The sequence below is a fragment of the Monodon monoceros genome, unplaced genomic scaffold, assembly GCF_005190385.1.
Source record: "Monodon monoceros isolate NGI ecotype Baffin Bay Population unplaced genomic scaffold, NGI_Narwhal_1 Super_Scaffold_1, whole genome shotgun sequence".
Taxonomy (NCBI): domain Eukaryota; kingdom Metazoa; phylum Chordata; class Mammalia; order Artiodactyla; family Monodontidae; genus Monodon; species Monodon monoceros.
This window is the reverse complement of record NW_021703765.1, coordinates 44,182,918-44,195,862: the sequence shown is the minus strand read 5'-3', so window position 1 is coordinate 44,195,862 and position 12,945 is coordinate 44,182,918. Positions and strand designations below refer to the sequence as shown.

Here is a 12,945-nt window from a genome sequence, read left to right as displayed (position 1 = left end):
TAGATGTGCTTTAATAAGATATGTGCATTCTTGAAAATAGATGATTTTTATTTTCCGTTAAGATGAAGGAAATTCATTTTGCAGCAGGAACGTCAAACAGTAGTAACTGGGGTGATCTAAATCCCCTCTTATTTATACCTACACATATCTGCCATGGGCCTTTTCTCCACTGCCTGACATGGAGAAATCCTATTTTAAGAAAATCATAAACCATAAATTCAAATAGAATCTTAACATGTGTCTCGAAGTTGCTATAGGCTGAAACTCATCCACCACTTTTTGGTCATTTAACAATTTAAAGAGTGTGTGAGTGTGTGTGTGTTGTGTGTGTGTGTGTATGCTTTACTCCACCAATTCGGCATCTTATGTCATCTTTAACGTACAGATGTTATCATATGCCCCTTCGTTCAAATGAAGATTTAAAAGAAATACTGGCATTGATTCCTGGGGCTTCTATGTGTCTAGGTTGCCAGTTGGGGTCTCCAGATGGTGTTGAAGCTAGGGCCTTTTTGAAAAAAAAAAATCTACGTATAGGTTTAACATTTGAGTTCAAAAATCACTTTTTTAAAGTGCAAGACAGTAAGCAGATAGAGTTCAAAAATCATTTTTTTTTAAGTGCAAGATGGTAAGCAGTTCATCTGAAAAACACCCATGAGTGTTCGTTAACCACAGTCTTAACAGGAGCCAACAATGCTAAGTCCACCTTGGGCTACACTAGTGTGGCATCCGCATCAAAGGCAAGAAGGACACCTTGGCAGCACAGGCAGGACACAGAAGGTATGCGTTCAGTCCTGGAGGGAAGCTCAGTTTCCTCTGTTTGAAAGGAAAGAGTAAACCAGAATGTTCAAACACCACGGAAGAGACGGTTTGATGTTCAGCCTGCAGCAGAGATTTAAGGAGCCAAGGTGATTATGCTCAGGTATTTGAAGGAGCTCTCAGTGTAAGTTTCCACTGCAAGGATTTTGCCCATCTTGTTGACCAGCATTGCCCTGTTCCTTGAAAAGGACCTGACATGTGATGAATGATCAAAAATACTCATTGAACAAAAACTGATGAAATGAATTACCTCAGAGCATAAAAGAACACACTCGCTTCTCCGTGCGGTGCTAAATGACGAAACAGGCACCAGTGGGTAAAATCTTTAGGAACATATGCTTCAGTTAAACTTTTTCAGAAATCGCTTTTTAACAGTAAGAGCTCTCCAACGATGGAGCAGATTCTGGAAAGGAGTGATCTCCTCCTCCTGTGGGGGGAGGGGGGAGCAGTGGTATTCTTGCAGAAACTGGATAACCATCTGTCAGGGATGCTACAACGATGAAAACACTGTTTACATCATTGAACACCACAAGGGTTTCATTTTTATCCTAGCTGCCATTTCTGTACAGCAAACCTTCTGCTGACATAAAATCATCAAGCTGAAAGGAAGGACTTTAAAACCCTTTTAGGAGTAACTCAACAAAATGGGCTAGAGTGGTGCCCAAAGGCAGGTACATAAGAACATCTGTGGAGCTCATCATAAGTACAGATTTCTAAGTCCCACATGATCTCATTTTTTAGTCCACTCCATGATATTGCCCTGGTAATTGTCTCCTCTCTTCTGCACCATCACTTTCCCTCCCTACTGGAGTCTTTGCCATCAACATGCAAACATGTTACTCCCATCCTTAAAAACTATCCTTGGGACTTCCCTGGGGGCACAGTGGTTAAGAATCCGCCTGCCAATGCAGGGGACACGGGTACGAGCCCTGGTCCGGGAAGATCCCACATGCCACGGAGCAACTAAGCCCATGCGCCACAACTACTGAGCCTGTGCTCTAGAACCCACGAGCCACAACTACTGAGCCCATGTGCCACAACTACTGAAGCCCGAGTGCCTAGAGCCCATGCTCTGCAACAAGAGAAGCCACCGCAATGAGAAGCCCGTGCACCACAACGAAGAGTAGCCCCTGCTCGCCACAACTAGAGAAAGCCCGCATGCAGCAACAAAGACCCAAAAAACAGCCAAAAATAAAGAATAAATAAATTTAAAAATAAATAAATAAAGTATACAATTCAATTTAAAAAACAAACAAAAAAACATCCTTGGGTGGGAGAGGGCAGGAGTGGAAGTTTGGTATTAGCAGATGCAAACTATTACATATAAGATGGATAAACAACAAGGTCCTACTGTAAAGCTCAGGGAACTATAATCAATATCCTGTGATAAACCATAATGGAAAAGAATATGAAAAAGAATGTATATATGTATAACTGAGTCACTTTGCTGTACAGCAGTAATTAACACATTGTAATTCAACTTTACTTAAATAAAAAAACAAAAAACCAAAAAAACCCAACATCCTTGGTTGACCCTGCTTCCCTCTCCAACCTCCACCCAATTTCTCTCCTTCCTTCTAAAGGAAAACTCAATCTATAGCCAGCTTCCTTCCTCCACCTGACTGTGGAATACACCTGAGTCAAAGACGTCCAGCTACCACCATGCCTTTGAAGACACCACATCCTACTGATTTTTCCCCTAACTCTCTGGTCCCTCTTTCTTGGTCTCCATTCCTCCTCTTTTTTTCCTTTTGAGTCATACCTTTTTTTTTTTTTTTGTGGTACGCGGGCCTCTCACTGTTGTGGCCTCTCCCGTTGTGGAGCACAGGCTCCGGATGCGCAGGCTCAGCGGTCATGGCTCACGGGCCCAGCCGCTCTGCGGCATGTGGGATCTTCCCAGACCGGGGCACAAACCCGTGTCCCCTGCATCGGCAGGCGGACTCTCAACCACTGCGCCACCAGGGAAGCCCCAGTCATATCTTTAAAATAAGAAATCATAACTGTAAAGGGATGAAAAAGCTCCTGCATAGAATTTTAACAGCCATATATCCCAAATATTTGAGACCCTAGTCAAAAACTATCTAAATTTCAGAGGAAATGCCCATTATCATGTTGATAAAGGCATAAAACCAATCTTTTGGGGTTTTTTAAAATTTTATTTTATTGAAGTAGAGTTGATTTACAATGTAAACTTATTTTTTAATTTTTTTATTGGAGTGTAATTGCTTTACAATGTTGGGTTAGTTTCCGCTGTACAATGAAGTGAATCAGCTATATGTATACTTATGTCCCCTCCCTCTTGGACCTCCCTCCCCACCCCATCCCACCCATCTAGGTCATCAAAGAGCAAGATGAACCTATCTTCAGGGCAGGAATAGAAACGCAGACATAGAGAATGGATGGGTGGACACAGGGGGCAAGGGGAGGGTGGGATGAATTGGAAGATTAGGTTTGACATAAATACACTACCATGTGTAAAACAGATAGCTAGTGGGAACCTGCTGTTGTGTTAATTTCTACCGTACAGCAAAGTGATTCAGTTATACATATATGTACCTCTCTATACACATTCTTTTTCATATTCTTTTCCAGTATGGTTTATCATAGGATATTGAATATAGTTCCCTGTGCTATGCAGTAGGACCTTGTTGTTTATCTCCATACCACCTCTTAATCCTGACTTCCTAACCCTGGAGTGCTCAAAGGCACCATACGAAACCATTTCTTTCTCTCTTTGGTTTTCTCCTCCTCACACTTAGTGAAAATCCTCTTATGATTTCACCCTGAGTCATGGCTTTCCTTCATACACTTAGGACGCCCCACTCTAGAGCCCAGCCCACTCCACTAAACCCCAAACCCACAACTCAATGTCTTCTTACCTACCTTTGATATTCATCTCCACACACTCAAACCAAGTTCCCGATCGTTCCCATCACAGTGACTAATGTCCTACCCAGGGTTCAGACCAAATATCACGGAGTCATCCTTGACCCCTCTTTTCTCACAACCAATCCATCAAATCCTGTCAGCTCTACTGCCAAAACATATTCCGAGAACAAAGTTGGACACCTATCTCACACTACATAAAAAATGAACTCAAAATGGGTCAGTGATCTAAATAGAAGAGCTAAAATCATAAAAATCTTAGAAGAAAACAGGAATAAATCTTTATGACCTTGGATTTTACAATGGATTCTTAGATGTGATACCAAAAGCAACAGCAATAAGAGGAAAAACACGTAAGTTGCACCTCGTCAAAGTTAGAAACTTTTTGCATAAAAGAATGTTATCAAGGAAATGAAAAGACAGCCTAGAGAATGGGAGAAATACTTACAAATCATCTTTCTGATACGGGTCTAGTATCCAGAATACATAAAAACTTTTACAACTCAAAAATGAAAACCAAACAATTAAAAAATGGGCAAAGGACCTTTCTTTAAAGAAGATATACCAATGATACACATGAGAAGAGTCTCAACATTATTAGTCTTTCGGGAAGTGCAAATCACAACCACAAAGAGGTACCACTTCACACTCACTAGGATGGTTACTATCAAAATAAACAGAAAACAACAAGTTTTAGTGAGAATGCCAAACAGTTGGAACCCTTGCATAGTGCTGGTGGGAATGCAAAATGATTCAGCTGCTGTGGAGAACAGCTTGTCAGTTCCTCAAAAAGTTAAACACAGAATTACCATACGACCTCTTAATTCCATTCCCAGGTATATACCCAAAAGAACTGAAAAAAGGTACTCAAAAAAGTATATGTATACCCATGTTCAAACCAGCTCTATTCACAATAGCCAAAAGGTGATAAGATCCCAAATGTCCATCAATTAATGATGGGTAAACAAACTGTAAACTATATACACATATACATACGTACAATGGCATACTATCAGTCGTAAGACAGAATGAAGTACTGATACACGCTACAATCTGGATGAACCTCCAAAACATGCTAAAGTGAAAGAAGCCAGACACAAAAGATCTGTGGAACTGAAGAGGATTTGGGAGAAAATACTTAATGGATAAGGAGTTTTACTTAGAAGTGGTAAAAATGATTTGGAACTAGATAGAGGCGGTGCTTACAAAACACTGAAAGGCACTAAATTCCATTGAATGGTTCACTTTTAAACGGTTAATTTTATGTTATGTAAATTTCACTTCAATAGATTATTTTTTTTACTATTCAGAATCCACCCCCTTTTCTTACCTCTACAACTACTACCTTGGTTCAAGCCACTGTCTTCTCTCACCTAGATTATCCCTAGCCTCCTACTTTGTCTCTTCTTCCCCTCATATCCCCTTTGGGGTTTTTCTCAACACAACAGCCAGAATAATACTATTTTGTCAGTCAGATCATGTCTTTCCTCTGCCGAAAGCCTTGTGATAGCTTTCTACCTCCTAGTAGTTAAAGCCTACGTCCTCACGGTGGTCTACAGGACCCCACACAACGTGGCCCGCCACTGCTCCAGCCTCATCTGACTTCACCCCCTACTACTCTGCCCCTTCCGCTCTCCATGTCTTGTCACATGGAGGCTCTTTGCTGCCCCTTCAACATTTCAGACACAATCCCGCCTCAGGGCCTTTGCACTTGCTGTTTGCTGTTATTTCAAATGTTCCTCTCCCAGTTATCTATAGCTCTTGGACCATGTGCAACATCAATTCTTATTCAGATGTCTCCTATGCAATGACACCTCCCCGACCATCCTATTTAAACAACAAAACCACACATTCTCCCTATTTCCCTTCTCTGCATTATTTTTCACCATAGCATCTAGCATAAAGTAAATTTTACTTATTTATTGTGTTTATTTTCTACTCTCCACCAGATGCTTACTAGACAGGCTAAAAGGACAGACCGAGAGGGGCTCCCTGATCTTAGGAGGACAGATTTTTAAACCGTTCAGTGCCTGCTTGCCGATACGTTTGCACAGGTGAGGTGTGACTTACTTTCTTTATCACAGATCTGGCTGCTAGTTTGTGAGATGGCAGACCTCAGCTACTCCAAATTACTGAAGGCTATGCATAACTGCAAAAGGACTTTAAAAAAAAAAAAAAAGAGAGAGAGAGACCAACCAAACTGGCTTATCTTGGTTTGCAGCATTGCATTAAGAAACCTGGACCTAAAATACATCACATTGAAAGGGATATAAAAAATTCCAAGTCTTTTTTTTTTTTTTTGCGGTATGCGGGCCTCTCACTGTTGTGGCCTCTCCCATTGCAGAGCACAGGCTCCGGACGCGCAGGCTCAGCGGCCATGGCTCACGGGCCCAGCCGCTCCGCGGCATGTGGGATCTTCCCAGACCGGGGCACGAACCCGTGTCCCCTGCATCGGCAGGCGGACTCTCAACCACTGCGACACCAGGGAAGCCCCCAAGTCTTAAATAAAGTCTAAATGATTACGATGAAAACAAGGATGAAATTTCTTAGTTCTTATGTTGATCTTATTACATCCTTAATAGTTCTTTAAAAAATAAATGCCACAAGGTATTAAAAAAAAAGTTCTCCATCCCTGAGAACCTTTATTTCATTTGTAACTCCTAAGAGCCTATCATCAATATCCAAGAGAACGATCTCAGTCCTTAACACCTTTTCCCACAATCAACTGGGAATCAGTAAAGTGTAAAGGGCTGCCCAACAGTATAAACAAGATGCTTAGAAACCTACCTTTTAAATATCTTAAAACATTTACACATTCAATAACAACAAAAAAAAGATTTATCAAAATGTAAAAAAAAACCACACTAATTTAAACAAAAGCCAAGGTTTCCTAACATATTCATACAAGCCTGGAACACAGCAGAACTGCTTAAAATATAGATGGCTTCCCAACTCAGTAATGCGTAACATACACAAGCACTTATATTACTAAAAGAGTAGTGCAGTTGTATAGTCCTGCTAGATAATAAAAAAATTTCAGTACTGGTATCTAAAGATACCATATGACAGCTTCCTCTCAGCATGTTAATGCAGGCGAGCCTCAATCAGTAAGTAAACTAATCTAAATCAAATTCCATCTAGTTGAAAATAATCATCACGGGCTGCCCAGAGTTGGTGAGTCTGAATGCATTACTGAAGAGCTTCCTGGTAATTGCAGGTTGTTATTTATGTTGACCAGAGTTGGAGGAGTTTACTTAGCGAGATGTCTAAGCATGCGGACCACCAATGCAAAACACACAGGAAAATCACTCTTCACATCCAGCCTAAAAACGGCTCAGATGCTCTCTGCTGATACTGCAGTATGGTTGTTATTTCCTAGTGTCAGACACACTGCTGGTGACAGAATGAAAATTTATGATTGCAGTTATTTTATTTCAAGTAACGTGCTCCCACAAGAGATTTTTTTCTAGTTCAGTGGAGTGTAAGTTAAATATTCAAGACTAAATATTATTTTCTAAAGCCCTAAATGTTTCTGCTTGTAAACAGGTATGCACAAAATACTCACAGTGACAAGCATTGAGAGGTATTTTTTTAATCACAGGGCGGGTTTGTTTGCCTTAGCGTCACCAATTCCCAAATGCCGTCTAGTAACACACAAACCATGGTGTTAAGTGGGAAATAAAGACCAACTCTAAGATAAACTTGTCACGAGACACACGGACAGGTCGGCTAGCTCTCACTCTTCCCTGTGTTACTGTATAATGGCTTTTTATCATCATCATCATCACTAAATTAGGTATCAGAAAGCTGGGTTCTAATTCCGGATCTATAGTTAACAATCTAAAGAACTGTACAGTCATGGGAAAAGCCTATTATGTCTCTGAGCTCCAGTTTGCTTACCTGTAAAATGAGGGGGTTGGCAAGAAATGCTTTTAAAACAGAATAGAAAAATGCAAGGTAAAAATGACGACCCAAACATATTAAAATTGATCCTAATTTACAAAAGGCAAACAGATAATACCACACGATAAAAAAGGAATGTTTTTCACCTGAGGGGAAGTAGGAAAATAAAAGACATTGTAAAATTCAATGGTAATGAGGATGGAGAAAAGAACTAACATACCTTCAGCCCTGAAAAGAAGAGTTCTACAAAAATGCACCAAAAAAGTATATACACTCTCCATTCCCTTTGACCTAGTAATTTTACTTTCGAACACAAATCCCCAAAGAAAATATCCCTAAAGAAAAATCTGAGTTCGCTAAAAAAGAATCTCCACAGCAGCACAATATGTAAGAGAAAAACTGGAAACCACCTGTAAATGCAAAAATAGAGGCACAGTTAAGTAAAATCTGGTTTTGCTAACAAAATGGAACAGAGAGAGGCCTAGATAACCATTTTTTTTGAAGTACTGACCTCTTTTCAAAAGAGTGGAAATATTCAACATGATATAATGTGAAAAGTGAAGGTTTATCACAAAATACATTTGCCCTCTTTATGATTTTACCAAAAACTCTCCGATGAAAACCGTAAGAGAAATTGGAGGGATAGCACTAGCTCATTGGGTCCAGTCTTTCTATGAAATTCATTACAACGGCAGAAAATAGAAGGGGAGGATGGGAGAAGAGGACGCTCTTTAGATTAGAGCCCGCTTTTCTAACATGACTATAACACTGTCTCTCTCTAGCCAATGCTTGATGTTTTTCAAGCACCTTCACAAAGACTGTGACTTCACTGTTTGAAAAAGAATCAGCTTTCGTGGCACTTATACACCCAAATGTTAAACTTTTGTACAAAGTCTAGTGCACCAGGAACGTACACTATGAAACCATCCTATACATACGGTTGGACTACTGTCCTCCTTTCTCCAAATGTCATCAGTGGGAAATTAAAGGAAGCATCAAGAGCTAGGAGTCATGACTTCAGCAGGTTTTTAGACTCTAATGTCAACCTTAATATGGTAGAACCTGCCATGAGGCAAATGCCTTGGAAAACTGTTGCGTATTTCTTATGCACAATTACTTCTTTCCTTGAACACTGTAAATCATAAAACCATGGCAAAAGTGATCACTCTGGTTGGTCTTGCAATAGATTCCTCTCAGCTTTAGAATATACATGGTGAATGGACTTAGCGCAGAACGTAGAATTCGTGAATATAATTATGGTATGGCATTTATTTGGGTTCAGTGGACACACCCAACTTTGGATTATCATCTCACTAAAAACTCCAAAAAGACAGAAAAGGTAAAAAATAAATAAATAAATAACTAGAATTCTTCTAAGTAACAATTCTCCCAAATAAATATAACCGGTGACAACACTCTTGTAAAAAGGAATGCTGATGTTTCACAAAAGCCCTCCTCCTTCCAAAAAAACCCGTTTTTTCTAGGAATCAATACTATGAACTTTACGTTTCACACACTGAGATGCTGGTGTTCTTTAACATATTCTATGAATGATAAAGAAAAAAAAAATAATGGTGTGTCAGAAGAGAAACAGTTTTATCAAAAAGGCTAAAAGATAAAAATGGTAATAACTGGGCATACGGAAAGCGCAGAAATTCTACCAGAGACTGTCATACACACTCCCCTCAGAGATGGCTAGAGCACAAAGTCAGAAGTATTTTCAGTCTTTTATATTTACAAGTCCAGCGAAGTTCCAAGTTTCTAGGTTATACTAAAATGACACTGGCAATCAGCTGTGTCCGGTTTCTACTGTCACCAGCATTATCTAATAACTAAAAAACAGGCTTTCATTTTCAAAACTATTCAGCATGCCAATGTATTTCATCTTAAATCAATGGCTTCTAGAGACAGACCGTCTGTTTATTTGTAACCAGCAAATTTCAACAAGCTTTTAGAAGAAGAAACTAGGAGAAGGAATTATCCATTTAAAAATGTATCTCAAAAATAAAATGCAACAAATTCCACTGACATTTTTGCTCTGCCTGAATTATTCTTTAGAATCATATCAATATATTTTTTCAGCATTCAAATAATATTTAAGGTCACATAGGTCCTAGGATGCCACATAATAATTTACAGATTTAAAGAAAATGACAAATGTGCAGAACTCTGAGACTTGTATTAAGTAAAAAAAAATCTACACACTTTGATTTGAATTAAACCTCTCTCGCATCAACCATTAACCACTAGATGAGATAGCAATTCGGCATTGAGACAGACTGATTTAACATTTACTCATTAAAATACCACGTGATGAGGCAGGGACGGGAGGATGTCTTTAAATAAAAAATCAACTTCAGAAAGATCACATAGGTGTAAGCAGATCACAATCAGAACAGAAATTAAAATAAAAGATAACCTGCACCACAGATGCTTAGAAGGGTCCATTTACATTTCAAAGTCCTCTGTCTATGGTATTCTTAAGTATGGTACCACTAAGGTTTGTCAGAGCTACAGAGACACTTCAATTAAGGCTGTGTGGTAGAGTCCTGTGTAAATTAATTAGTTGAGGTCGCTCAGATTTTCTAAAAGCGACTGTCTAAAACAGGCTCAGAGAGACGCACGACTTGTGGGAAATTAGAACCTAAATACAACTTCTTAATCAATTCTTCTTGCTTTCCTATTCCAATGACATTTTGTGTAATGATAAATAAGTCCATGAAAATATTACTCCCCAAAATTTTATTTGCTTTCAATTAGAGGTAACAGAAGGGACTTTGAATTTTGCTTTTGATTTCAAGTTTTATTTCAGACTTAATCTAGACTTATTGGCAAGAGTTTTCACATGATAACTATGATGACCTTGATCCGTATTTAGATAGGAGATGAGTCTATATTGGAAATTCACATATATTACAACTAAAGCAGCTATCTAGTAATTTCTATAAACAATGGCATAATAAAAATATGGATTTCATGCTCCTGTCTTGAGACTTTCTTTACCTGCTAAATCTGTTCGTTATAATTTTGCTAGATATTAAAGTTTGACATGTCTCAGCAGAGACAACATTATAGCCATTCCTTTGATTCCAAATACTAAGCAGACGATAGCTGTAAAGAATGTTTAAAAGCAGTAGAACCAGACATTTGGTAAATATGATTTTTCAACATAAGTAAAATGTAGGCTGAAAATTGTAAAAATTAATTGTGTGATGGTTTCCACCGTAAATGAAAAATGAAAGCTCTCTGATGTTTCCAAGATCGGGAGCCTTCCAGTTATGTACCTAAGAGATTCGTGAGCTCTTCTGTAATCCTAAAATAAAGCCCCTACAGTTTCATTATAGGGACAGTGAAAAATTCACACTTATTGTACAGTAGAGATCATTTAGAGACTTTTTTTAACTGCAGCGTGGAACCGTGTCTCAAGAGCACAGACGCTGTGTGTACAAATGTATCTTTTGAGATCCTACCATTGAGAAGAGGCTGTCCTTCGAGCACATCCTGGGACAAGACTGCACTGTAAACATCTTCAGGAAATCCAGTCTTGCATAATGCGGTCTCACCAGAAGCCTCCACAGACGCCTGCAGCACAAGGGAAAGAATGTGTGCGGTGATTGCCACCTCCTTCAACAGAGAAACATCCCACTTGGCATAAAGCCTTGCTTTTCCCACTATTTTGTACAAATAACCCCTTTGTTTTCAGAGTGGTTGCGATTAGAGTGTAGGGGTCAAAGGGTTAATCTTTTTGATAACTAGGGTAGAAGAAACAAATCCCACTTGTCCAGTAAAATCTAAATAATGCACATTCCAGGTTCTTCTAAGGACTGAACATTTCCATTAAAATGGTCATTGTGAATGAAAAACTCTCAAGTGAAGCAGGAGGTGGGGGGACAGCCCGAGAGTTTTGAGGCTCCACAAATCACCATCACTAACTTAACTTCGCAAGAAACATGTATACGTTTGAGTATATTGATTTTTATATTCTCGTCTAATTCTCTATGAAGTTTGTTTCAATATACCCTTGAATTAAAAAGCAAAATTGCAATATACTTACTGCAGGATATAGAGTGTCTTATACCAAGTAAAACCAGCCAATCGGAAGTATATATTTCTCTAGACTCACAGACACAGATAGAAAACAAACTTATGGTTACCAAAGGGGAAAGGCAGGGGAAGGATAAATTAGGAGTTTGGGATTAACAGATACACACTATTATATATAAAATAGATAAAAAACAAGGACCTACTGTATGGCACAGGGAACTATATTCAATATCTTCTAATAACCTATAAGGGAAAAGAATCTGAAAAAGAATATATATATATATATGTATATATATATGTATATATATATATATAACTGAATCACTTTGCTGTACACCTGAAACTAACACAACATTGTAAGTCAACTATACTTCAATTAAAAAAAAAAGTGTATCTTTCTCTAATTTGATCAAGGGCAAGAACACATTAAAAATGTAAATAAAAATTAATAAAATTATGTTTCCTTTTTATACTTAAAAATGAGAAAGTCACTATCCCTTGCCGTGTTCTTCTGTCTCATCACATACACAGCTAACTACCCAGTGGGCTGAAATCTCCATCATGCCAAGTGCTATCCACCTGCCGCCACCGTCCCCACCCCAAGTTAATTTCCCTACTTCCTACTGACGTCATCACAGGATGAGTAAGCCTCAGTAGAACTCATGCAGCATTTACGTTAATTATAAAAATCTTTACCCGGCCCTGATGGGGATCCAAATACAGGAGGAAAAGAGTGGACAGAAGCTGCCTGAAGGAGGGATTTCAAAAGCTCCAGGACCAGCCTTAGGAGAAGTCTGCACTGGGGAGGAGAACAAGAAATTGGGACGAAGGAGAAAGGGAGGCCCCAGAAATAGGGAGACCTCAAAACAGTTGTCTGAATGAAGCCATACAGCACAGCTTCACAACTGAAGGACTTCCTGGATGATGCATGGGAAGTACTGCAAATACTGAAGTTGCAAGGATCCAGACTAATCTAGTATTTAAAGGATTCTTTTCAGATCCGAGAAAATCAAGAGAAAAGGACATTTGGACTTTGTTAAATCTCCCACAGTATCTAATCTCAAAACCGTATTTGGAGCAACAGTGAGATATTAGGTCAGACCCATCAAATTAGCAAACAATATTAAGTCTGTTAAGGGCAAGAGAAGATTGTCTCGAGTCAAGGATACAGAGCAATCAACCCCCTTACACAGGTATCACCTTAGAGTGCAATTCGGAAACTCCTAGTAAAGGTAAAAGTAGACATATCCTACATGGCAGGTATATTCCCTAGGAAACTCTCCCATGGGCGCCCCA

The 12,945-nt window shown here is 39.0% G+C and overlaps 1 protein-coding gene across 1 annotated transcript in view; it reads right to left on the bottom strand.

Moving 5' to 3' along the window:
• Positions 1–12,945, bottom strand: part of CDH2 (cadherin 2) — a 214,749-nt gene that overhangs the window by 172,402 nt on the left and 29,402 nt on the right. The window contains exon 2 of the mRNA XM_029219312.1: positions 11,076–11,187. Coding sequence (XP_029075145.1) covers positions 11,076–11,187 — 112 coding nt within the window. The remainder of the gene's footprint in view (positions 1–11,075; positions 11,188–12,945) is intronic.